Source organism: Poecilia formosa, unplaced genomic scaffold (assembly GCF_000485575.1).
Source record: "Poecilia formosa unplaced genomic scaffold, Poecilia_formosa-5.1.2 Scaffold268, whole genome shotgun sequence".
In the NCBI taxonomy this organism is placed as follows: Eukaryota; Metazoa; Chordata; class Actinopteri; order Cyprinodontiformes; family Poeciliidae; genus Poecilia; species Poecilia formosa.
Window position 1 is genome coordinate 270,769 of NW_006800207.1, and position 27,259 is coordinate 298,027.

At 38.2% G+C, this 27,259-nt stretch overlaps 1 protein-coding gene across 5 annotated transcripts; it reads right to left on the bottom strand.

Annotated features, from left to right (window-relative positions):
* Window positions 1–5,368: 5,368 nt before the first annotated feature.
* On the bottom strand, window positions 5,369–27,213 carry LOC103150966 (ankyrin repeat domain-containing protein SOWAHB). Of its 5 annotated transcripts, none has more exons than XM_016681069.1 (14): window positions 26,923–27,213; window positions 22,945–23,006; window positions 21,490–21,705; window positions 20,172–20,285; window positions 16,079–16,135; window positions 15,618–15,719; window positions 14,799–14,814; window positions 13,215–13,216; window positions 11,080–11,166; window positions 8,660–8,662; window positions 8,255–8,257; window positions 8,031–8,103; window positions 7,708–7,803; window positions 5,369–6,832 (listed from the first exon to the last, which is right to left on the bottom strand). In XM_016681069.1, the coding sequence occupies exons 1-14, from the start codon at window positions 27,056–27,058 to the stop codon at window positions 6,660–6,662; spliced, it is 1,140 nt and encodes a 379-aa protein (XP_016536555.1). In that variant the 5' UTR covers window positions 27,059–27,213; the 3' UTR covers window positions 5,369–6,659. The 5 variants fall into 5 exon arrangements, with proteins under 5 accessions (XP_016536555.1, XP_007570811.1, XP_016536553.1 ...); XM_007570749.2 differs by lacking the exon at window positions 13,215–13,216 and adding an exon at window positions 12,848–12,850 and having other exon boundaries at window positions 14,803–14,814; window positions 20,172–20,288; XM_016681067.1 differs by having other exon boundaries at window positions 20,172–20,288.
* Between the last annotated feature and the right edge of the window lie 46 nt (window positions 27,214–27,259).

A 27,259-nucleotide genomic window follows, 5' to 3' on the forward strand; every position in this document is an offset into this window, starting at 1 on the left:
AATTTATGCGGATGGACTGTAAGTTCATCCGCAGAAGATTTTTTTATTTCTTTTGCGAACTTTTAATTCAAAATATTGATTAAAAATACATCCGTAAACACCGTGATGTTATTTCAGTCAGTTAGTTTAAAAACTAACAGATTTATATTCATAAATGTTTTTTTTTATTCTGACTGAAAATGAATAGAGATTCCAATTTGACAACATAAATGGTTCAAATAGAAAATAGTTACAATTATCTATTTATTATCACCTTAATATTTTGGTTTTACTCATCAGGAGCAGGATTTAAATTAAGTAAATAAATGATTTTCTTTTTTGTTGTCTTTAAGAGGATTTCTGTCTGCTGAGTTCCTAAACTTTGAGAACTTTAATGCACAGTGTGTGTCTATTTAAAGTGCAGTTGGTTTCTGAAGTCAGAAACCCTTGATGTTTCCTGTTTCATGTCTGCAAAATAACTGTCACATTCCAAAGAAGCTGTGATTGCTTACTGTGCTTTGATGGTGCAACATTTCAGAGGCAAGGAGCCACCTTTTAACTTCATATCCTAAAAAGTCACCTGAGAAATAACTGCAATGTCTTGATTTCAAGTTAATTTGTTGTGTTTTGGCGCTGAAAGTTCATTCCAGTTAAAGGTGAGATATTTCTCTTCTGATTGCCTTAAAGGCTGGATTCTGTCTGCTGATTTCCTGATTAACTGGTAAAGGTTGTATAAAAATATGACTGAATTAGATTGTATTCAGTTATATCTGACTGCATTGGATTGTCTGAAAGTGGATATCAATTGAATCAGTTTTTTATTGTTTATTTAATTATTAGGGTCCTTGAAAAAGCTTCTGCTGTGAAAAGCAAATAGAAATGTTACACATGTTGGTTTTATTAAAAGAAAGTAAAGGAAGTTTGCATAGTAATTTGAAAGAGATTGAAGCAGCTCAAAAAAACAATCTTTTTTTCCAGAATATCATTAAACTTGATTTTGTATGACAGAAAAAAAGCATTTTCACAAAATATTGAGTGCATGCATTTATGTAAATATGTCCAATACTAATTAACTGCTTTATTAGGTGTGCTTTTTTAAACACTATACTTCATTGAAGTATAGTGTTTATACACTTTATACAGTGTTCTGTATAAAGTGTCTTAAACTTTAATCTGAACAAAATTGTTCTGTGTTTAAATCTGTTTGGACATCATTTAGGATTTTTTTTATGTCTAGATATTAGTGCTAAATAAGAGCCTCAGAAATGAAGTTAATTTATATTCATGAAGAAAAAGTGAAGAAGGGATATAGATGACTCAGCTAAAACCGACTCAGCTAAAAGATTTCACAGATTTTTCATGCAAAAGTTTTAGTAAAATGGAAAAAATGGATTTTGATCAAGCTCCTCGTGATGACCCGTTCATATTGTTTTTCTGGATTGTAGTTTCAGATTCTCAAATTTGTTTTTCGTTTCTCTGACGTCTCACAGACCAAACAGGAAGGTAAGGCCGTGACGCAAGGAGGAAGAGCTGCTGTGGCAGCAACAGGAAAAAAAGTGGTAAAGGTGAAGGGAGGGGAGGAATTTATTAGGGTGGGGTCCACATAGCCCAAAGCAAATTTGTACAAGAGCAACAATGGGTTTGACCAGAGAGCAAAGAGAAAGAAGGCTTATGGCATTGCTAATCTTCATCTGCCAATCCAAACAGCTCAGGGCTGCAGCTTTTGTCCTTCTTGTAGAACTTCTTTCATTCTCTTCCTCTTTTGCCAGCTCTGCTACAATGCAGGTGTTGGTCCTGCTCGGACAGGTTTCGACTGACCTGTTTGCTGTTGGGATGTTGGTCGTTTACAGGAGAGGAAAAAGTGGCCAAATGGAAGACGACTGCCTTCAGTGCCTGAAGAGATCCTACGAGATAGCAAAGAGGATGAAATTAGCTTTATCTCTGGGAACCTGTAAGCCGGCGCTCTGTGTTGAAACTGCGCTTTCCGAGTCTTTCTTTATCTGCAAATCCTCTGCAGATTCCATGTTCTGATCGACCAAACAAAGAGCTGTGCTTTTGGATAAAATGCAGGATGACAGTGCGAGCGATCTGGCAAACAGATAAAGACAATAGCTGTAGGTGTGAGCTCAGTTGAAGGCCATCCCCTACCTGCAGGCTGACAAAAGGAACTAAACATGCAATTAGAATAGCTCATAGATGGGTGTGAATGAGACAACAAAAGCTGGCAGTGAATCCACACGGTCTTTGACACATTTTGCTTGTTAGTTTATTTTTGTGGGACTTGATGCTAAATCAAAGCAACATGACAAGACCTCGTGCATCTTATCTACAGGATGGGACGGGGTTAAGCAGCTCTGATCTGACATAATTCAATTCAAACGTAGAGCTGTTGTATTTTATTGATTTATTGCAATGAGTGCAATTTTGATAATTCAGTGTCAAAGATGACTTGATGATTGTCCAACAGACAGGGTGGTAATATAAAAACGCTGGATGTTTATAGAGTGCTGTATCCAAGATATTTAATAGAAAGTTTAGTGTAACAACAGGAATAACTTTTGACAACGCTTCTAAAGTATAAACACTAGAGACACTAGAGGCAACTAGGAATCCAAGCTGAAGGCGCTATACTGCATTGATGCAGTGATTTTTGCAACAGGGTCCAAAACCAAATACTGAGTTCATATGTTGTAAAGTATATGTGGATTATTTTTGAGCAGATTGAAATTTCTGTATTTTTAAAACCCTTTTCTATTTGGTCTTCAGCAATTTTCTTATTTTCTATAAAACCAAATGTTGTTTTGTCAAGAATAGCTGTCATAAAAAACAGAAATAAACACAGGGAAATTATTATTGCCCGTGTGATTAATCTATAACTTATATAACATATGTAGAACTAATAACCAAACTGTGTTGTGTTAAATCATAAAAAAGTGGAAGAAAATGTGTACATTTGGGGAGAATTTCTTCACTGAGAAGCATCTGACTCAGTTATCTGTAATTACATGCTGCTCTCCATGCAGCTCCCTTGTTCCTGCCTAATAGGATTTTCCTGGGGTTACCGACACAAATGGGAGATGTAAGCAAAGTGTGAATGTTATCAAGCTCTCCCACCTCTTCACTATCTGACCCCCCTCATTTCAGGCCCCCTTCCACTCTTTATCCTTTGTCATTACTCTTATCAGGCCCACTCTATCATTCTTTGAAAATAGTGGAGGTACTGAGATGTAAGTATGTCTTTGTTTAAGGCCGGCCAGCGGCCCGCCTCCCAGCTCCCTCCTGTGTGCAGGCTGATTGACGGCCCTCTGCTGGGTGAGTGACAGCCAGCGTTGGTTTGGACTGGAAGGGCCGCTGTGACAGCTGGCGCTGCTGCCTTTAGTGTGGGGCCCCGCCTGGTGGGGCCCCTACACAGGGCTCCACAGCTTGATTCCTGTAGCCCCGGTCAGTGCGGATCCCCCTGGTGTGTTTGTCACTACAGATCAGCTTGTTAGCTCCCTGCTTCTTCAAGCAGTTGTAGGTTTTTGTTGCAAATATGTCCGGTCTGATTCCTCATCAGATGTAATTTAATTCAAAGCTATTTTATTTATCAGGGCAAGAATCTCTGGTAGCAGTCAGTCTTGCAACAAATCTGAAGAGCCCTCTGACTGAAGACTGTCATGGCATGCTGACAGCTCAGAGGAACATGTCCTGGATGACACAATTAAACCATCTTAAGACATTCCTTTTCTAAATAAAAACAGTATGATTGACTATTTCTAGCGAATGATGCATCTGGAGCTCTTTCTGCTTTATTTAACATCAGTGCAGTGTAGAGCTGATCTGTTAGTTATTTTTTGGACTAACCAATTAATTAATTTTCTTATACAAAATATGAACCATGTGAAGTTAACTCTATACCACTTCATGAATTCTGGGTGTAACTTTTTTTTTTATCTTGAATGCAAAATGTATTTATGTTTTATACAATTTGGCTTAACTACTACACTGAATATACTGTTTTTTCAGTATTTTTTTTAAATTAGTTGACAATTATGATTCATCATGATTAATAGTTTCACCACCAGTAAGGATTGCTCCAGGACTCCAAGTTAACTCCAACTTTAATACGACTTCCAGTTCATTTTGAAACTTTGACATTCTGACTTCTGAGTAGAAATTGTGCGCTTTAAAACTACACAACCCAAAGTTTACTGTGTAAGTTCACAGAACATTATCAGATTCATGTTACCATACCTGAATCCCGTGAACAAAGTGAAGTTCATCCATCCATCATTTTCCGTCTAAAGCCTCACAGAGAGTAGCTAATGAGGTTATTGAGCATCTGTGACGTGACATCTACATTTTGGCCATTTGTAAAACAATAGCAACAAGGAAGCCCGGGACATTGGGCCCAGTGCTGTCCCAACTCAAAATAACAAAGCTGAGCAGGCGCTGGTGGGAGGCTGCGCTCTCATGGAAATGAGCAACCGAACCAACAATGTAGCGCCTAATCTCCTCAGTGAGGGGAATCAGTTACACAGCAGTATGCACCCCTCAATGCTTTTCATTAGTCAGTGTGCTACTGAAACAGTCCCTCCGGCCTCCCGCCTCGCATACAAACACACACACACACACCAACCCACATGTGTAGCCACAGAACTTGCACATACATGCACTAGAAACAAGGTGCCACCCCCCCCATTCTCCAACACAACAACAGAAGGGTTAAAATAAGTGGGGCAGAGGCCTGGTGTGGGGGTGCAAGGCCTCAAAGCATGGGATTAAAGTTAATGTGCCCTCCCTGGGTTATAATCTCTTCAGAGGGGGACTTTGTTTGAGGGGCTTGAGGGCAGTGAGATAAGTATCTATTACAGAAACTCCCCTCTTATCCCTCCAACATCCCCGCTTCAAAAATGAAGCACAAAAACACTTGCCTCTGTTCCCCTCTGTGCCGTCTGATATCTAAGATCCAAAAGCAAGTGCTGCCCCTTTTTCAGCTAATCAGGAATTAGGAGTCCAAAGCTGTATGGAAGGTCGGAGGGGCCATATTTACTCCATCTGAAGCCCACAAAGTCAGGTAGTTAAAATGAGATCAAAGCTGCTCGGAATCTCAGGTTATTGGGTAGAAACGAGGGAAAAAAGTAATAATACCATCTGAAGTTGCTGCGGATTCCAGCAACTTCAGATGGTATCTGTCCATGAGGTATTTAAAATAAACTATGTCAAGAAACACTAGAAATCAGTTTTATATAAAAGAAAGTTTAATTCAAAAATATTTTTTATGATATAAATATGGTGAAAAAATTATACAATGTTCAGATTACACAAATTAATAAGGCAAACTGCAAAAAATTTTTGTTTCAGTTTTAAAATAAATTAAAAAAATGAAAATTAGAACAGTGCTGTTTTGTTTTGTTTTACAAATGTTGACAAGAACTTTATTGTACAGAACATGGAAAAACATTTTTATGAATTTTATTCCAAGTAACAGAGAACAACAATGCCATAAAATGCTAAACATGCAAATTAATGACTGAAATGCAACACTTTCAATAATCTTGTCTTTGAAAACTCTGAGCTACATGTTTCTTTGCAACAATTTGGAAAGATCAGAAAAGATTCCCCAAAATTGTTCCAAAGAAAATTTCTTGTTTATGTAATTATAGTAATGACTCATAGCAGGGCAGTTAGCTTCCTCATTGTACCTGAGGCCAGATTTGTTAGGATTGTTCTTGTGGGATGTTTTTTATTACACTGTAATAAAAGGCTACATTTTAAAAATATATTTAGAATAAAGTTTAAAAAAGGTTAAGTATTAAAGTAAGGTCGGACTGAATTTTTTCCACTTTGCCTTTTTGTGTTAAATTGGTGAAGAAGTTTTCCTTATAGCACTTCTAGGTTGTAATGGTGCTCCAAATCTTTTAACAATAATACATTTTTGTCCTTAATAAAAAGTGAAGCAGGTTTAATCCTTGTGACAGCAGCATTTTTGACATGTCACAAATCAAAGGTTTATTTTTTTTAGGTTATGAAAGTGGATACTGTCTTTTGCAAAATGTTCATATATTTTTTAGGAACAAAAATTTGAATGAGTGTTTCAAATAGCAATAAACTTATTTAATATAATTTTTTTTAACAGAATTGTGGGTTCATTTTCTCATCATTAATTCTGCAATCACTAATTCCCTGCAAATTTGATCTAAAATAAAATATATATTGAAAATGTTCTCCTGATCAGATTTTGAACTCAGGACACGCTAAGAAACTAAAACACTGACAGTCTTACTTGGTGTCTGCAGAGAAAACTAAATTCCAGAACATGATCAGTAACTAATTGTTTTTCCACTCACCTCCAACCTCTCCCAAATTACACTAAATGAAAATGTTAAGCTCTGAGAATCCTGCAGCCTGAACTGATGTGACCCTGTAACACTTTACATCATAAGTAATATTTAGTAACATTCATTAAAACCTTGCAAATTCAAAATATTTCAGCGAATAGCATAATGTACATACGAATAAAGCAGCACTTTCAAATTTGTACTTAACATTGCAGCATCTATGTTTCATATTACCTTCTAGTTGTGTCATTAACTGTTTCCAGGTTACGCGTCTGCTCATATTATATGCAGTACTGCTTGGTCCGTGTGTGTGTGTGTGTGTGTGTGTGTGAATAAGGACAGTTAAATGTGTGTTTTTCCTCAGCGGGAGAACTTTCTGGGCCTGAAAGGAGGAAGGGCGAGCTGATGCGTCGCCGTCCTCTCCTCCTCTATCGGAGCCAGCTCCTCCGCTGAGCCCCATTTCTTCTTGGAGTGAAACAACGACACCAACTTCCTGTTCTTGTTCCTCTCCCTGGCCTGAGCGACTTGAAATTCTGCAACCAAGAAAAGTGAGAGATCGTAGTTGATGGAGATCCGCAGTATCAAAACGAAACTAAAATCCATCAGGATTCTGCATGTGACGTTATTGAAATGCTTCATAATGGTCTCTACTGGTTTTACTTTCTGAACTCAATCAAGAGATTAATTCTTCTGCTCAGAGAGTTGGAGGTTATTTTGTAAATTTTCTTAAACAATCCCAAATATATCAACTCAAAATGGCGTCTGCAAAAAGCCAAACTGGAAACTTCAAAATGATGGAAACCAGCAATAGATGTTTTCTAAGATATCAGTTTAGATGTTTTCCATCTTAAATTAGTCTCACTTAATTATATTGTTGCTTCAGGTGAAGTTCAAGATCATTTGTTGACTTCTTAATTAAATAAACTATTTATAAGAAATAATTTAAACGTCGGGTTACAAATAATCCAGTGAATTCAAGCAAGTTTCCCAACACTGAGAAATCAGAGTTAAAACAGTTGATTTTATTTTGCAATCAACATATTTTTAAATGTAATCTACAGAAATGATCTTAAATAACATAATTTAAAATAATACCACCATGTAGACAGGGACCAATTTCTGGTATCAAGACAGAAAATGCCATGGTTTCAAAATCTAAAACAAATTCTGTCACACTTTTATTAAAATTCCAATTCCTTTTAATAATATTTCCTTACATGAGGATTTATAAGATAGTGATTCCCCTCTCACACTGTGAGCTGGCAAAGAAAAAAATACAACAACAAAAAATCTCCTACATTTTAGAAATAAATATTAAAAAAAACCAGAGATGATCTCTATAAGTCTTAAAACTCAAAGCCGTTTTTAATTCAAACAGTTCAGCAGGAAAAAGTAACGAAACACTCACGCAGGTCGCAGTCCTCCTGGGGACCTTCAGGGTCTTTGATGTTCAGATAATGGCCGGGAAGTCGGCCGCTGTAGTCTCGGACGTTTTCTTTTGCCCCTGATAACATGAGAAATAAATCCCCAAAACACAGAGAGCGGTCAGGAAAGACAGGCCGCAGATAATCTACTTTACTGACACCTTACACCAATGGCTTATCGCGACAATCTGAGATCTGAAGGTAAACAACACTTCCTGGAACCCGATGCTGAGCAGCTAGTAAGGCAGCACTGACATTGTAGTGACATGTAAAAAATGCACAATTTAAAGTGTGGTTAAACGTTTACCATAAGTTCCAATGAGTAGATCAAGAATGTGACGATGGCCATGCAACGCTGCAATGTGCAGAGGTGTGTATCCCTGCAGGGGAAGAAAAAAAACTCCAAAATGTTCATAAGGAAGCTTTGAACATGTAGAACCTCTAAATATAGCAGTTGCATACAAAAAGTTGGTTAAAGCTTTAGCTTTAGAGAGCAATTCTGCTGAAGTAATGGAAGGTTTTAGTACCTACCCCCTTGAGTTTCCCATGTCCAAATGCATCCAATGAAAACATCATGGAAAAAAAAAAGATACAAATTAGGAAAGGTTATGGAAACACCAGATAATGATAAAAACATAATTGCTCAGTAATTCGCTGAAAATTGCACAGCCGTGGACTTGCATGCTGGCAAACAGGGGCTCTGTTTTGGGAGACAATTAACATGACATGACATGATTTATTAGCGGCGTCCTCCTGCGGCCCAACCGCTCTCTGCTGTAATCCATTTGCACAGCTGGATCTTCACAGAGATTTTTAAGGAGCATTACATCACAGAGGGGAGGGAGCATAGGGTGGGCAACGCAGCAACCTTTCAAGTCAAATGGCCTACTGTACTGCACATCCCCGTCACCGCCAGATGAAAGGCTGGTTACTCACATGCTGCAAGAGAGAAGAGCGCCGCAATTAGATCGGTGCACAAAAATAAACAAACTGTGTGCGCACATTTTAGATGACAGGCATAAACAGGATGAAGTGAATATTTAAAAATCATAGATATTAATCTACGATTAGATATTAATCTGCAATAGCAGAATGAGCTATTCTGCTATTGGTTTTAAACATAAAGGTCTGTGTATTAATTGCTTTAAATCTATATTTCTACAGGGAAAAAAGGTAAAACTGGAGCTTAATTTTACCAATTTTACATTTTTCTTGGAGAAATTACAATGTGAGGTTGAAAAAAAGCAGAAAAATGAAAGAGAAATCTCATCTAAGCTTAGGTTATTTAATACTGTGTGATCTTCCAGGAATTTATGGCTTTATGAGTCTGACTACAACTGGGAAATATACATCTTTTACCATCCTGTTAATTTTGATGTAATACAGCATATCTCCTTTCTTTTACTTTACTTTGGTTTTAATTAGCTCAGATTTGGACATCTGGTTTTCTGGTATTGGATATGTAACTGCAAGAAAACAGATCTAGTCAAAACTATAATAAAAACTTTTTATGTTTAATAATTAAGTCACCCTATTGTAGCTTTTTGTTCTTTCAATAAACTATAAAACTATCAAGGAAAATGTTGTTTTTGTTATGCTGAAATCTTCCACTAACTCTAGTTTACTACCAGTTTAAATTAAATTCATACATGTTTACAAGTTTAGCTTATGCCTTGCCTTGATGAGAAAAAGTTCTCTTGACACTTTTAGTGACTTTCACTTATCTTTGCCTGTTTCTAGGTGATAAAATATTAACTTTAACCTTAGAGTGAGCAGGACCAATCAGACCAAGCGTAAAAGAAAACAGCTGAGAGGAGCAGAAGGTAGAGAAACAGTTTAGCCTGGACTTGACTTTCTTATTTGAGGTGGGAAGCAGGAATTAATGTTGTACAGTCTGACCTCAGCAGAACACTCGCTATATTGTTCCACTGTTTAAGGAGATCAAGCATGTTTACCAAGGAATCTATTGTGGTTGTGTGACTAAGGGCATGTTTGGAGCCAGAAGGCTGTTGTGCTGTCAGGAAATATCACCCTAATACAGTGAATTCAGTGCCTTGCAAAAGTAAACATAACACTAACTTTATATATATATCTCTACGATACAACCACCGTGTAATTAATTGTGTTTTATGTGATCCATGCAAAATGCAAGATAGTTGTGTTACAAAAGGAACATGATAAATTGCTATTAGAATATTTGAAAAATATGGCGTCCATTGGAATTTTTCATTTTATAACTACATTTTGCTGCAATTGCAGAATCAGAAAGTCTTTTTACGGTGCGTTCACACCAGTCCTGTTTAGTCCACTTTAATCAGTTTGTTTATCTTGAAAGCCTGGTTCATTTTGGGAGGTGTGAATGTGCAATCAAACCCTAATGCGGACCAAAAAAGTGAACTCTGGTCAGCCCAAAAACCTACATCTTGGTTTAGTTGAAGTGACCTCTGGTGCGGTTGAATGCAAATGGAGAGCTCTCCAAAAACAGGAAGCTGACTATAGTACATGATTAACTATTGACTATTACCTTAGAGTTAGAGTCTAACAAATTTACTTACTGGCAGTGGAGGCCACAGTTTCGCTAATCCACAAATGAGCTAAGAGCGGAGCATATTTTTTTGTTTATCGCTTTAGTGTTCTTGCTAACTTTGAAAATGTTTAGCACATTTAGCTTCCTCTAATTATTTTTTTTCAAAAAAAAAAATCTAAAGAACAAATTTTTTTCTTTATGTTTTATAAACTTTGGCAATTAAGCAAAAAAGCACCAGAGTTAGCAAGACTCAACAACTACTAAACTGAAACTATGAGTGAAAGGTTTGTTCCAAATAAACACTTCATGAAGCACAACCAGGCTGATATGTGTGTAATAACAAATTTGATCCTTTGGATGACGATACAACACGATCAAATTTAGTGCTTTAGCATTAGCTTCCACTAAATAGCTTGTTTGTATAACAATTTAGCGTTAGCAGAACTAATGTTGATAATTAGTGCTTTAATTATCAACCCTAACCCTAACCCTAGCGCTAACCCTACTTGTGCTAGGGTTAGCGCAAGTAGCTTTTTAGACAGCAGTGCCGAACACTGCTGAAGGATAGAGGCTGTGAATCAATGTATGCCACATTTTTCAGAAATTTATTTCATGGATAATTTTTCTTCCACTTCGTGATTATGTAATACTTTGCATTGTTCTACCACATACAATTGCAATAAAAGACAGAAATTTGTGATGTATTATGTAGCACATGACTTATTAAGAGTCTGTAAATCTTTGTTTCAAACAAAGCCATTTACTCTAAAAGATTTGCATTAAGTTTAAAGAGATCCACCTAAAACCTCTCTTTAAAAATGTTACTTACAGATTTAGTGTTGACATCTGCTCCAGCGTCAGCCATTAGAACAGCCATGTTCTCGTTGCCGTGTTTGGCGGCCCAGTGCAGAGCGGTCTGTTTGCAATAGGGATAAAAAAAAATAAAAGGTGTTACACATAAAACAACTGTTGTATCATTTTTACAAGCTGCCATGCCTCTTATTGGCTGTCAGAGGTCAGAAGTCCAGGTGTATGTAGAGAGGGGTCTATGCATGGAGGAGCGGTAAGAAAAGGGGAAGGTTTCCTGCCATCTAACGCAGCCTAATTACAAAACAACACAGCACTGTGCCCACAGTTGGAGGGCCTGGCCGCCTGTCACCACACGGAAAGATTGATGATGTTAGTGTGACCCCGGGGAGGGGAGACCTACCCAGACATCACAGCGATACTGTCAGCACACGTCGAGGACGGAAACCCGAGCCTCTGTTCGCACCGGCACGCAATGTCGCTCGGATGTGAAAATAAAAACACACATGAACCAATAAGGCAGAGTGAAAACACGAGTTCCACCGTGTCCACCTGCCGGACCGCAGCTGTGATCCCCTGTGTCTCCTACACACTCAGAGATGTGTAATTATGGGCTATCAACAGGTGAAATCTGTGTAGGTGCAAATGTCAGCTCGGTAACCACATCCATCCCTTCTGCCATCTGACCCTTCACACAGCAAATCAAACAGCAGCCATTTCACAATTGCATATTAACAGTGGTGGATGGAAAAGCTTTGACCTCTGGTTGTTACTAACTGAGCATGTGCTGCTGAGGAACAGCTCCACAGTTTATTCACCAAACAAGATGAAAGCAGTAACTTATTTAAAGGGGCAGTGTTAGGTATTTTCCAGACACATAGAGCCGTTTTATAGCACAATCAAGTAACTATGTTCAGTTGCTATAAAAGAAATTTGAGTGTTTTTAATTTAATGCCTTGAAATTGAGTCTTTGTCTCTTTAACCTAAGATTACAATGTTTAGATTAGAGAAAACAACATTCTGCCATAGAAGCTGAGGTACGAATCTTCAGGACAATTATAATTTGCTTGTTTTCATAATCCAATGATAAAACTGTACAACTGTTCATTGTTATAGACTGTAAAATATATTGTATGATCCCATGCATGTAAAAACTATTCACCCTCTTGATTCATTTGTAAAAGCAATCAAAATGGTAAAACATCCAGCAGGGTGAGAACTTTTTATAGGCACTGTGTGCAGCTTAATGGGATAAAAACTGAGGCGACAGATGTTTTTCTTATTTTACATTCCTGTGTGGCAAACACAAGCCAAATAGTGATTCTTTTATTGCTGTCTGAACGAGTCTTTTTCTCTTTACAACCTCTGATCGCAATCATGTACAACAGGCTCATCCAGCAGCCAATGACAGAAACATTAGTTTTTCGTTTGGCTCCATCTGAAGCTCAGATTGTGACAGACGCAGTGTGGTTGGAGTATCTCCTGATCTTCAGTGTCACATCAGAAGACAGATCGTCCAAAGTGCTGCTTTACAGGCAGCTGGCTGGGCTTCCCGGTGAGCAGGAATGATGTACGAGGCCCAAAACAGGATGCGTGTTCCCTCGTTTCTGTTCCTGTTTCCCCCACTCCCACTCCCACCCAGCTGTCGGATCACTCAGGGGACAGCACTGAGTCTCCCAACGAAGAAAGTGGTGGCCAAAGAGGACTCATAGTGACAGAAGCACAAAGACCTGTCTGGTCTGGATGTGGAGGAAAGATGGAGAGGATTGATGGGGAAGTGATGTACTTACAAACTGTTTGTGGGAGGAAGTCCGTCACAGCAGGAACGGAGGCATGCGTCACATGGAGGAAGAGAAAAATCTGGTGAAACTTTGATGAGAACTAAATTCAGATCAGATGAGTTGGTCCACCTTAAAGACTTAAATGTGCCCAAAACATATTAATGCTCATTCAGGTTTTTCACATTTTACTACAAAATAACTCCAAACTTCAAAGTATTTATAGAACAACACAAAAAAGTGCACAATTGTAAATTTGAATCAAACGGGATAAAAAAATTCTTCACAATTAAAAAAAACGTATTCGGTTGTTGATCATATGACTCGTGTGATGAGAAAAATGGAGTTTGCAAAATACACTCATTTTAATACAGATGACAACTTCATCCCAGATCAAAAACGTTTTTGTCAAAAAAAAATGTGAAATTTTCAAAACTGACATGTTTCCATTAAGCAAATTTATTTTCACAATTCCAATTATGGCAAATGGAAATGCAGCCAATCAGTCACTGTCACTTTTTGCTGTCCCAAAAGAGCTGAATCACTTCAGGACTCATATTTTCACAAAAAAAATAAATAAATAAAATTGGTAATTATCAAAATTGGAATCGGTAAGTAGATCGGCATTTTTTTTCTACAAAATTTATGATTAATCTCAAAATTTCTGAGCATATTTTTAACTTTTGAATCTCAGAAATAACCAAGTTTTTTCTATAAAATTTCTGAGTTATTCTGAGTAAATTATAAAACTTTTGGAGCTCAGATATTGCCTGGTTTTTTTCCTAGAATATTTCTGAGATGAAATACAAAATTTCAGTTTTTTTGGTGAAAATTTACTCCATTTTTTTCTATATCTACAATAACACTACAATATGGCTCCAATAACACTGTCATAGATCTGACTGAGTTTTAGAGATTTTACAAAGAAGTTTGATCAAAAATCAAACTTCTTATTCCCACAGAGTTAGTAAAGTCCCCAGTAGATTTATAGCTGTGAGATTGTAATGAAAGGTGGATCTATAAGTATTGACTCAGGTGAGCTGAATATAAATGCATGACAAAAAGTAAAATAAAAACAATATATTCTGCTCTTTCTATTTGACAATTCTGTTACTCCTTCCTATAAAAGGCAGCAGTGACAGCATCAGGTCTGTTTCTTAGTTTGTAGGTTCTGTTCAGGAGAGTTTTGGTTTTGATTTTCGGTATCTGCCTGTGTTATCTGCACCTCTGCTGAGCAGTGTCAGGTTGAGGGCTGAAACATCAAAGAGCCCTGAGGGGGACTTAGCACCTTCCCAGGGACACATGCAGCATTGTTCTACAATTAATCCCAGCCTGCTCTATTACTTTCAGATTATCTTTAAATGGGCAAAGTCTTTGTGAGGCATTAAGACTCTCCTTAATCTGCACCCCGCCGCCTCCCCAGCTCCCAACACTTCAATGGCAGCCGAGCTATCTTGTCCACGGTGGAGATGGCAGAGGCTTAGGGCGACTCTTAGAAGGTGGTCTGCCATGGCCACAGGACGGTGTGAGAACTGTGACACGAGGGGAGGGACAACAAACATGAGCTCAAATCTCTTAAGCGCACTGGGAGACAAATAAAGGGATTTAGGTTGTCAGGGGGCCACAGGAGCTAAAAAGCTATCTTTCATAATCCTTTTGATAGTAGACCTTTGAAATGCGTGATCTGGATGCTCTGAGGAGAAAGACTGTTGGCGGTGGATAAGTAAAGAGCAGGTTTGAGACTGGGGAAAAGTGTTAAAGACAGTAGAAAGTGAACTTGAACAGATGAGGCCTTTTTTATTTTTAAATTATGGATGGAACTTACCCCCTGAGAGCAGTGGTTATGGTCACAATCAGCAGCCATTATGCGTCGGAATGAGGGAGTGAAAAGCTTCCGGTTAAACAAGAATCCAGAACAGAGGTGATAATAACTCTGCAGCAGGCTAAAAATCCCTCAATATACTCACAGAGGTGAAGTCCTGGTTTCAAGAAACAAAACAAACAAAAAAACAACAACCATGAATGAATCAAATTGTACATATTTACTAATTTCATTTTTTAAAGAGATGTGTATGATCAATTCATTCCATCTGTATTTCTCACATGTGCAGTTTTATCTGTTTCATACCCAATTTGTTCAGGCAGGAAAAAGAGTCACCTGCCAGTTTATTGGGACATTTTGTGCCTACTTTAATAACCAATGACCTAAAAACACTCAATAAACTGAACTTAGTTACTTCATTCATTAAATCACTTGAAAACCAGAAAAACCACATATTAAACCTTTACGTACTGAAACTTCAGAACAACGCAAATCTATAAATGTAAATCTACAAGGTAAAGTAGATGTGTTACACTTTCAGTCAGAAAAGGTTCACATAAGTAAGAATGACAGAAAATAGAAATTCCAAACTGAATGTTGAATAGAATGCCCTGTATCTACACAACAACCGTTTCTGAGCCACAGTTAGGCTGGTATGTGATTAAAATGCACTAATCAGTCCCTCCTGTTAATGCAAATTCACTTATCAGTCACAAATTTTGCACAAACTTGCAATTTTCACCAGTCATTGTAACTTTTCTGCAAATCTGACCTGTCACCTCAATGTTTTCTGTACATCCTTCTTGTCAGACCAATCACTGCAGCTTGTTGTGTATCACAAAATTTGTTACCTTGCCACCCTATTTGCTACACTTATACTTCCAAAACAAAGAATTCTAGCTTTATTTCTTTGATTTATTGCAGCTGCTCTTTCGAAGCCAGGCCATAAGGAGGTGCTACCTTTTTATTTGCCAGTGAGGGTTCCTGCATGAGCAGCTGCGACAGGTCAGGCACTCGAGCGCTGGCAGCGTGGTAGATCCACTCTTTCTCTGTAGGATCCAGCTGGAACAGAAACACACATCCTGTTGGGGACTCTTTTTGACAATGCTGAGACCACAAACCTCTAATCCATTTCCTACAAGCGGCAGAGCCAACTGACACATAGTGGGAGACACCCACGATCACGCGCCGCTGAGTTCAAAACTTTTACTCCTCATATTTGTTTAACGGGGACCAACACCACTGGCAAGGTGGACTTTATTTGCAAGAGGCAAACCTTAAAAAGGTCATTCTGAATGTTCTGAATGTAGACAAAAGTAGAGCAACTTTGACTTTGTGAACTGTACTGTTAATATGTTTTACCTCCTTGGTAAATATTAAGCAAAGGGAAGAATGTTGGAAAAAGCATTACAGGGACTTACGGCGACAGAAGCAGAGCCCATGCTGCCTGTGGACTCCTCATCATGCTCCGACTCCGACTGAAAACACAAACCAGAGCATTACTCATCTGTGACAAAAAAGCTGATCTCTGACACAGCTCAACTGTCCTGGACCAGACACACACACACACGCACGCACGCACGCACGCACACACAAACACACACACACACACACACACACACACACACACGCACGCGCACTCACTTCCACACACTGGTCACACTGCTGTGATGTTTTCCAGTTGATGTGATGCGACCAGAGGGGTGTCAGACAGATAGGGAGGTAATGAGAGAGCGAGACAGAGGTGAAGCTTTCACACGTAGGCGGTAATAAATAACAACCCGATTAATAATTAAGAAAAAAGAAGGCAAAAAGGTTTTTTCATCCATTTAGAGCTCAAGAGAAAACATCAGCCGTTTATAAAACTGTCCTTAGGCTGATTTATGGCAAATAGGAATTTTCTCTTTCTCTTCCCGACTCTTTTGAGGAACTCGCAAATTGTTCTCAGATCACACAGACGCATGACGGTAAAACAGTGAGTCCTTTAATGTCTGCCACCCCAACTGCCACATGTCAGCATTCTGAACACGAAAAGTGGAGGCTCGGTATTTATCCAGCCTTTTCCAGTCTGACAAGTACTTTTTTTCATCCCTTCTGGTAGAAACCAGTAATAACAGGCAGAAGAAACAAAATAACATTGGTAGTCATGAAAGGATGGAAAGAGAGAGAGGGATCAAATGTTCTCTCAGCATTTTCCCATTTTATTAAAACCGCAACAGCTTCTGGCCTAAAGCGAGAAATTGTGTCATCAGCTATTAAGAATAGCTTCTGCTCCTATTTGATGTCGGTTGTCAAAAGTGAAATAATCCATCATACTTTTTCAAGGCTCAGTGTAAAATATTTAGGTGATTTCTTGACACCAATTGTGTTCATAAAAAACTTTAACTTATTAAAACGGGGAGCATTATGCATTTTCTGACACATAGTGCCAATTCTTAACATAATCAAGTTACTATTTAACCTTATGGAAATGCTACGTATATAAGATGTGACTTAAAAGGAAATTTGACGTTGCAATTTGACCTCTTTTTCAACATTCCCCCTTCAGCGCAATGCTTCTCCATTATGCTGTTTACAACTTTTCTTAAGAGCACTAGACTGAGAAGTAGTTTCTATGATAAGCTAATTAGACTCGCGCTTCCACCAAGCGTTTGCTAATTGCTGCTGCCGCTAGCTTAAAGCAGAGGTGCCCAAAGTCGGTCCTGGAGGGCCGGCATCCTGCATGTTTTAGTTCTCTCCCTGGTTTAACGCACCTGGATCAAAGGATGGCTCATTAGAGGCCTAAGAGGAACATTGACAAGCTGAAAAGGTTGTTACTACCACCAGGGAGAGAACTAAAGCATGCAGGGGTGTCCAAAGGACCGACTTTGGACACCCCTGGCTTAAAGGAACAGAGTGTGGTGTGTGTGTGTGTGTGTGTGTGTGGCGGGGTGAAGGTGGCAACAGTCCAGGTATGTTCTTGACAAGAGAGAGACATTAAAACAAGATATAAAGCTCAAAAAAGTTGATTTTGCATAATATTCTCACTTCAAAATATAAAAAAATTTTACACAATAAATAATTGGTATTTTTTCAATTAAGTTTAAGACGTTTAAAATAAAAAAAATGCATGACAGTTTAAGTGGGTTGACAATTGCTGTGATGTAAGTTATGCATGTTTTGTAATTACACATTTAAGATGTTACCAGTGTTTGTAAAAAAAATCATTTTATATAAATAGTGCATGACCACAGAAATCTCTAACTCCATTTAAAACATCTAATGATATATTTTAATTAGTAAATTTGCATCGTGTTGTATTCCTACTGATGTATATAGCTTATATAATATAAGTGACCTCAGTCTAAGCAGAGCTGGAGCCTGAGGACAGCAGGTCCTAAAGCAGTTACAGTGGTGAGTCATACTCTTGATAAACACACTTAATCCAGTTTAAGAGTTACATTAACAAAGTCCAGCATGTTTAATGTTTCCACTGTGAAGGTCATGAGAGCCACATGCTATTTTTCTGTGGGTCAATTCTCTTTGCAGTAATGAGCACAAATGGCTATTATCATTCTAACACACTCCACCAACGCTGCTGCTTAGCATAACAACAGGCAGCTTCATTTATATTCAGTTTTTATCCACACTTAGTCTCTTCACTTTCTGCTACAACATTCTGGAGTATAATGATCTGGGTAATTTACTTGGCACCACCTGGTGGGTAAAACAAGGAATCACTCAGGGCTGTGAAGGGTTTTCTTGTGAAGGGTTTTCTTGCCTCTAATATGTTTAGATTGATGCCAGAAGCTACCAATGGATTACATTTTTGACTAGCGAAGTTAAGTTAATAATAGAAGCACTATAAAATGGAATCACTCCTCTAAGATGTACTACCCTCTTTATTGCTTTTACAAATCAATCAACAAAATATTGTTTGTAGAGAATCCTTGAATGTCAAAGTAAAAATTGATTTCTATAAAATAATACAATTACATACAAATATGCAACATCAACTAAGTTATTACATAAATATTAGTAGCAGATGCAACTTTAGTTGCAAGCTCAGGCTTGCACTTCTGGACATTCAAGTCCAGCCACAAATTATCTATCAAAATTATGTCTGTGCTTTGACTGGGCCACTCTAAACTATTCATCCTGTTCTCTTCAAACCATTCTGGGTAGCTTTAGCTGGATGCATCAAGTCATTGTCTTGCTTCTCTGAAGCTGAGAAGCTGTGCAAATAGAAACAAATTGTCCTCCAGCATTTCCTATAAATTGCTAAATCCATTGTATTTTCTGCCTTTCACTCATTGTGAAACTACTAGCACCAATTGTCTGGACCTCTGATGAATTAGGTTATTCAATTTAATGGGGGTTAATATTTTATGTTAAATCTTTTTATTTAATTATTTGATTGATTTTTTTTTATCATTTTATTTGCCAAAAAAGCCACATTTTGCTAATCATGATTAATTTGAGAAGAAGGGTAAACCATCCAAATGGACAAGTAATTTTTAAAGTCACTGTATCCTTGGTTCCACCAACATCAAAGCAGTCTAGCTGTTAGCTGTTTGGACATGTGCACTGCAGTCCAGAAATTTGAGAAAGATGATGTCAGCTCATAATACTTCCAAGAAATTATGTAATGTTCTTTTCAGATTATTTGTTCTGAGTTTTTATTAAAATTATGATCAACTAAAAGGTCCCGACCCAGAATGGGGTTGAAGTTAGCCACCAATATCCCGATCCACCTTGGCAAGTAGTCATAAAGCCATAATCACTCTGAACTTTATAGGGTATTACAGGCATGTGCTGTAATACATGTATACAAAGCACTACATTTCTCCTGTAGGAGAAATCCCACACATTTTGCGCAGATGAGGGCTCCATGTTGTAGGCCATACCCCTTTTGTTCTTTATAGTGTGAAAGCGCAAAAGATTTGTGGTCAAAGTAACTTAATAGTGAGGTTCATAGTTACAGCTAGCTGCATTATGTCAGTTAGAAACATAATCTGAAAGTGTACTTGTATTGTACATGGAGGTAAAGCTGGACTCTCAGTCTGGTACGAGCTCCTGTTTCTCTGAAGAGAACCATACCCGATGAATTCTGCTTGTGCCTACTCAGCCACCAGAGGATCTATTTGGGGTTTCCGTTAGGGATAAAACTGTAAAGCTTGAACTTAAAAGAACTGACAGAAAGACATCACCAGGAGTGAAGCCTGGGGCTTTTTGAACCCAGGATGGGAAACTTCACCAGGCTCAGACAGATTGATAGCGCTTTCTGGATATTTTAATGACTGCACTTAAAGCAATACCAATCCTATTTTTATGCCCTGGTGTATCATGTTCCCCCATTACTGTCTGATCCTAAAATGCACAATAGTGTTGGGATCAAAAGCTTTTGCTAAGCTAAAACAGGCCAGATTTTAACCACACATCGGCATGTTTTTCACAGAGCGAATAAGCATGTAGAAGTCGACTTTTGTGGGTGTTTTTGGCGTTTGGAGGGTTAGAGCACTATTTACTTTTTACCTTTGATGTTGAATCTCTGTCCAGCTCATCCTCCCCGTTATTTAGTGCTGAGGGATCGTTGATGTGGGCAGCAGAAGGTGGGTGTGAAGAGCGATGAACACTGTCTGTTCCAGCCTGCTGTTCCCACATTAGAACACAGAACATTCAGAGTAAACAATGGCCCAATGCAAGATACAAAGCAGCAGAATCTGCACCACAACCAGAGGCAACTTTTAGCATTACGGCTTTAGCTATAATACTCAATTGGAGGAAAAACAAATTATTAGAAAATGTTTGGGGTTTATTTCAAATGCAATGAATATGGAAAAGAAAAATAAAGGGAAAAGGAGAAAGAAGAGAGGTGGGGCAAAAGTTAAAAGGGAAAAAAAAAGATAAGAATAGATGAGAGAAAGAAGGATAAAGAGAGTTAAAGAAAACACCCTATATGTCTGCTTCTTCACTTACAGAAAGAGGAAGGAAAAAAAAAAACAAAGACCACCAAAGGAACAATACACTCCTACTCCACTGGTCTCCAACCCCCAATTTCAACCAAATATCAGTGGGAACATATTTATGTATTTGAGCTTGTGTGCAGAATGCTGAACCTTTGTGGGAAGCATTAGAGAGAAGCTCTAATGCATTATTTTTTTTTTATAATTTACTGATTTCATCCAAAGAAATGCATGTCTAAATGCCTACAATTGATGACATTCATGCAGTTTAAAAGCGTGGTTGGCTCCGTTCCGCTGTGTGACGACAGTGTTCACTGAGTTGGATCAACGTCATCATTTTCATTTGCTCTTTCTGTAATGTGAAACTGGGTGTGGCCAGCAGATGTTTGCTTTAGTTCTGGTTTTGAACAATCATGTATGAAAACACTTTACCAGCAGCACGCTGGTGGTTTGATCTTCCGAATTTATGATGGCAGTTTGTTAGTACTCCAGAAATAATATGCAAAATACTTTCAGGGAACAACTGTGAATGAAACCTTGCTGAACAAATCTGGTCTTTATGTTAAGGCCTACAATCTTTGACCCTGTCTCTTCTTTGGGAGGCTAATTTGGGTTCACCACAGCAAACTAGCTTTTCATTTTTCTCTGTCAGTGGTTGTCAATGCAAACATTCATTCATTAGGCTGACACAGGCTGGAAAGGAAAGACTGAATGCACCAACAATGTGGGCTTTGTTCACAATAAATGCATAAAGAAGACACATGCAGAGCTGCACCAATGGCAGATTTAAAGCACATTTCAGAACCCAGTATTGTTCCTACATCGTAGGAACACCTCATTCATTTTATTTTTGAACATTTTAATTTAAACAATAACCTACAACTCACCTCTTCATCAGGATCTCCACATGACATTGGCTCATCCTGCTCTTCTTTCTTGGAAGGAGATGATGTCAGGATGTCCGTCGCCTCCCACTGCGCAGCGGCTGTGACTCTGGCCAGGCTCTGATTTCTCTGAGCGTTTCCGTCTGTCTCATGATGTCTGGTGTCTCGCTCCTGCAGCAAGTTTCTGTACTTCTTCTTTAGGACGAGATATTTCTCTCCCTGAAGGTTAAACAGTGCAACAAGCCTTTAAAAAGGATTATCAAAAGCCTTGACTGCTAGAGGCTCTGTCTGTTGTAGCAAAGACACAATGAATTGTGACTGACTGAAAATTACACAGCAAAAGCAAATTGTAATATTTGAAAATTTTGTTCAAATTGAAGAAAATAGGCTTCATGTATAAACAAATCAGCACAACAGTCAGACATTTCCATTTGGCACTGCAGTGACCCAACATCAGCTTTAAAAAATAAAGGATTCAGACAACTAAAGGTTCATTTGGAACAAACTGCATGATACTGTAAATTTGTTAAGTTGCAATAACAATATCTGTTTTAATTTAACCACATTTTCCTCATTTTTTTCTTTAATCCTGCTCCTTGTGAGGTTTGTGATTTCTGTAAACAAAATCAGTCTCAACTGTAAGGCTGAAAAATATTGGCAAAATATTAACTTGCAGTACTAAACACTAAACATGCTAAACACCCTACTAGCTTCTGTGAAAAGCGTTTAGTCCCTTTTCCTGGTGATGTCAACAACGTAAATGATGACACCTGAAGAGAAAACAAAGTTATGGCCTAATATGACACATTTCTGATATTTAGAAATTCTGCTTTATGTCTTCTGGACATTTATGACTAGTTTAACCAACCACTTGCACCTAAACGTTGACCTGAACAAGTAAATTGTGCCACTTGCTGTTTTACTTATTAGCTTTTTGTATGTTGTCTATTGGGAATGTAAATGTTTAAACCATCTGTTTAAATTAAAATGAAACTAGTTAGATATCGCCAGGTATGAAACAAACCTATGGTTATAGATTTATGTGTATCTAAGGCTCCATTATTCACAAAGAGATATGAGAATGGTACTATTTATACAATTCCAGAGAAAAAATAAAACTAGTAATAAATAAGAATCAAAATCAATAGAATAAAACAAATAAAAGTAAAAACTTAAAAATAAAAATGGTTTATGATCAAACATACATATAATAACAAATCCTTGTTAGTCTCATAGACCAGCAAATAAAATCATCATTATGGGAACACATTACCTAAAAAGTAGTATTTCTAAGCATAAAAAATGAAACACTGAGGGCACAACTGATCCTAAAACTAAATCCTCTAACTTCTCGGTTGTAACATATGCCAGTTCTGAGTCAGCATTCCTCCCAAATCTAATGGGAAATTTTTTCCTAAACAGTGTTTTTTTCCACAAAAGGTAAAAATATTCACTTACATTCTCTGACTTCACCACAGCGATTCGGTCGATGATGAGCTTGAATTCCTCTCTGTATTTAGCTGCAGAGAAAATATGAGAGGTCAAAAAGTTTGAACCTGCACTGATGGTTGAGCCATACCGCACACACAGTTTCATGAGAAAGTATTCCCATTTACTATTTTTACATTTTGTCACAAACTGCAATGCAAGTTATTTTTTTTGTGGGGTTTTTTTTTTAAACCCCACAAAACTTAATTATGACATAGAAATAATTATGTGCTTAATTATGACATAGAAAGAAAATATGTGGTTTTAAAACTTTCACAATTAAAAAATTGAAAAAGTGTGGCACACAGTTGTTTTTGATAGCATTTGGTCTTTGACTGGGCCATTGTTACACTAAGATACTAAATGCATTAAACCAGACTAAACCAGGTCTTTTCAAAGTGTGGGATTTGTTCAACTGCCTCTCATATCAGATTGGCTTTCATATCCCAAAGCATAATGGGGCCATGCTTTGGGATAATACGGAATCTTAAATTCATGTATTTAAAATGTAAGGCTTTAAAAAGTGTTGAGTTATTTTTTTTAAAGTAAGTTGGCCTTAAAGACGTTTATCACAGATCGTAAATTTTGCCATGGCAGGACTATTTAATTGCATATGTTTTTTGGGACATTTCTGCTGGGCAAAAGTTTAAGTTGCACTCAGACGTCTTCGTTGCATTCTGTGACTTGAGGCGTTTGAAGCTGAAGCTAATTGGCTGCTCATCAAACTCTTGGATAAATTTTTATCCATAAAAATGTATGGACACATTTTTATGGATACATTTATCCATATGTTTATCGTCCAAGAGGGTAAATTTATGGATAAATCTATTGGCAGTTGGCTGAATGACGTTTGTTTTTGAAACTGGCTCACTTTTGTTGCCAACCCGTATTAGGCTAGGAGCATTTGTGCAAAGAAACATTTAAACTTGGCACTATGGGGTTAATGCTGTAGAAAGCCAAATGTAGTGTACTGTAGAAGGACTACACAACCATCCCCTATATTTGTAGTTTTTTTTTGTCTTAAACTTCATTCAAGGTGGCATTAAAAAGGTCTTAAGAAGTCTTCAATTTGACTTGCTGAAACCTGCAGTTTAAGACAGGTTTCTGCATCCAGATACCCTGGGTGTGTTCCTTTGGTCTTCATAGTGCTGCTTGTCCCATAAGGTTCTCTAAAAAACATCCAGCTGTAATTATAATGACTAAGAAATATATTACACACATGTTTATTACTAATATTCTGATTAGGTGACTTCTGAAGGCAATTGGTTGCACATGTTTTCATGCAAGAGTGTCAGAGAAAACATGGTGTCACCTTTTTTCCAAAACAAAGTTTGCAAAGAAACTGTATATCATCTGCCCGTGTGGGTTCACAACTCTTAATCTAAACAGAGTGGAAGTATCTTCCCGCTCAACATAAACAATGGTCCAGTCTGTGTGCAGCCCAGTGGCAAAAACCTGAGTCATTTCTAAAGCCTCAACTTATCTGTACTCTGGAATAGAGGCCATCAGTCAAAGCTTTTTGTTTACCTCTCAGAGCAGATATGTCTGACTTATGCAGGATGTGTGACTAAGAACACTTTGCAAACATAGGTATTCCCTACATGCCTGTGGTAAACCTGGGCATCCATCTTGGCACATGTGAAGCATTTCCTTTTCTTGATGTTGATGCTTCACATCAAGAAAAGGAAATTCAACGAGACAGTTGGGCAGCTCGCATAACAGGAAATCCACAGGAAGCAGCTGTTTACATCTGTCCCAACAAAAGAACCTCCTGCCCAGCGCAGTAACACAGTACACAAACTAGTTATTTATTAGCCAAAGGTCTCCACAAACAATCCAACAACCCCCTCCTTCACATATTTTCCAAACCATGTCCCAGTTTTAGCAAGCTGATGAAAAAGCGCCCACATTAAAGGGTCTATATCCAGTCATGCATGGACTTAATTATGATTAAAACACTATCATTACAATTACAACATGAAATGCTGCAGCCACATGCTACGACAGACTTAAAATGTGTGGGAAGCACTTTTTCTAATTGGACAGCCATGTCAGATGGCAGCGCTCAAAACCTCTGTCAACAACTGCACTGCTGACACGGCATCTGGACTGTACATGCTGCCGACACAAGGTCACTTTAGATAATCATTTAAAAGGGTTAAAACACAGCATGTCTTTATTTCAGCCTGTGTGGAAAGTAAAGGCACTGCAGAATCGGCGCTAAGCGCCATGTGTCTGGTTTTGGTTGATCAAGTACTACATCCTGGACCATCTGTTTTATCCAATTCACTCTTGGACAAAGAAAAGAATCCTTCAATTCTAGGTTTAACCTGTCAGAGTGAAATAAAACATATTAAATCATTACAGAATCATCTTTAGCAGCCATAACCTTCAGCAGTTGTGCTCTGTGTAAACTTACGAGTCTCACGTTGCAGAGGAATTTTGACTCTCTCTCCTCTGTCTCTTCAGTTCACTGAAGGTTTGCAGGCATTTCTTTTAGTACTTTTTCTTTATGGTCACACTACAGAATTTCACACAGTTTGACGTCTGGACTTTGGGGATGACAACACTTTGGTTCCTCATTTTTTCCTCTTTTGAAGTCATTCTGTAGCTGGTGGACTGATTTTCTTAAATTTGACTGGAATTACTTTCTAGGACTTAGCATCTCATAGTGACAGCATGTTGGAGTAGCTCTATGACATTAATTCTGATTTGGTCTTTCTGCAGACTTTTGATAATTTTTATTTTTGGTTGAGGCTTTAAATGTTTGGATAGTCACTCCTTCTGTCTTTGGATGCTGTGCAGCTGGAAGGATTTTTGCTTGTTCTCTTCTACTTTTGGACAGTTTTTATTATTTTGTACTCCTTCCAAACAAGCATCTTCAGTATTTTCTTAAGTGTCTTGACACAATTAGAGAAAAAAAGCTAACATGCCTTTTTATACAGTTATTATAAATACTTGTTTCAGTTTTATGTCACATGTACAAACTTGTACCTTAGTGGACATGTCACAATCTTTGGTTGTTTTGGTTTTGATCATTATCTTGTTGTTCATTATGTTCAATAGGTCTTACTGGTATGATCATTCCAACATTTCAGCCTCTTGATATGTAAAACAGCTGTGCATCCTGTCCTCATACTTCCCAATGAAGTGTAACTTTATGCTACTCCATCAGATAAAATCCCAACAAAGCACATTGAGCTTTACTGATATACCTGTGACAATATGGGGAAAAGCTCAAGCAATGTGAATATACTTCCCCTGTCTTTTGTCAGTATGGCCATTACATTGGCTCCCACAACTAACACAGTCATACCAGAGCCTGGAAACTCCTTTTTTTAGCTGGGAAAATTATGCTATTACTTAAACTGTTTCTGTTTGTGGGGAAACAGTTCAAAGAGTTACTCAATGCCCATTAGTCATTTGAGTCCAAAAATGAGAAGAACTGCAGTGCTAGCAATGATTCAGGACGATCTTGCATAATTCTAAGATATGTGTGTGGACAAAAACAGAGATTTTTATCAGTACTGTTTGTAATGATCTCAGAGCTGCTCCTGGGAGGGACTTGGGGGGGAGGGAGGGGGTTCATGTGACACTGCATTTTGCTGATGGATGGGTCCTCAATGTTGTAACCAACGAGCTCGTGGAAGGAAATGACACAATTCCTGCTGAAAGGAGTTGGGGGAGTGAATGGGTGCTTTTTAATGCTAACCAGATGTTGGTTTTACAGACAGAAACAACGCAAAGATCGTAACAAGGCTGCCTATTACAGATAAATGTGATAGTCTATCAAAAATGCTTCCAGATATAAACTAAACCTGAGCAGACAGACAGACGCACGCGGACGGACGATTCTTTCATCCTCCGCCGACAAGCCGCGCGACCGCATCACGCCGTGTAATCACCCCGGTGGTCTCAGCTTAGTAATGTCATATTCAGTCTACTTACCGCGTAACTGCGGGTCACTGTGGCCGATGAAGGGCTTAAACGTCTTCAGCATATCTGCATTTTTCACTCTGCCGGAGTTCCCACCGGCAGAGAAGAAATAATTTAACAGCGACTCCTCAGTCACATCACCCATCATCTCACAGCCTCTTGTTCCTTTTCCCGCGGATATTCTTTGTCTTTTAGAGCCTTTGCTACTCTCCCATAACGTTCTCTGTTGGGCTAATTAGCTCTACTACATGTCTAAAGTTCACTCCACCCAGACGAGCTGACCGCTGCTGCGCCTCCTTCTGTTTAACCCTTTAAGTACACCCCCTTTATGGGCGTTTAAGAATCCCCC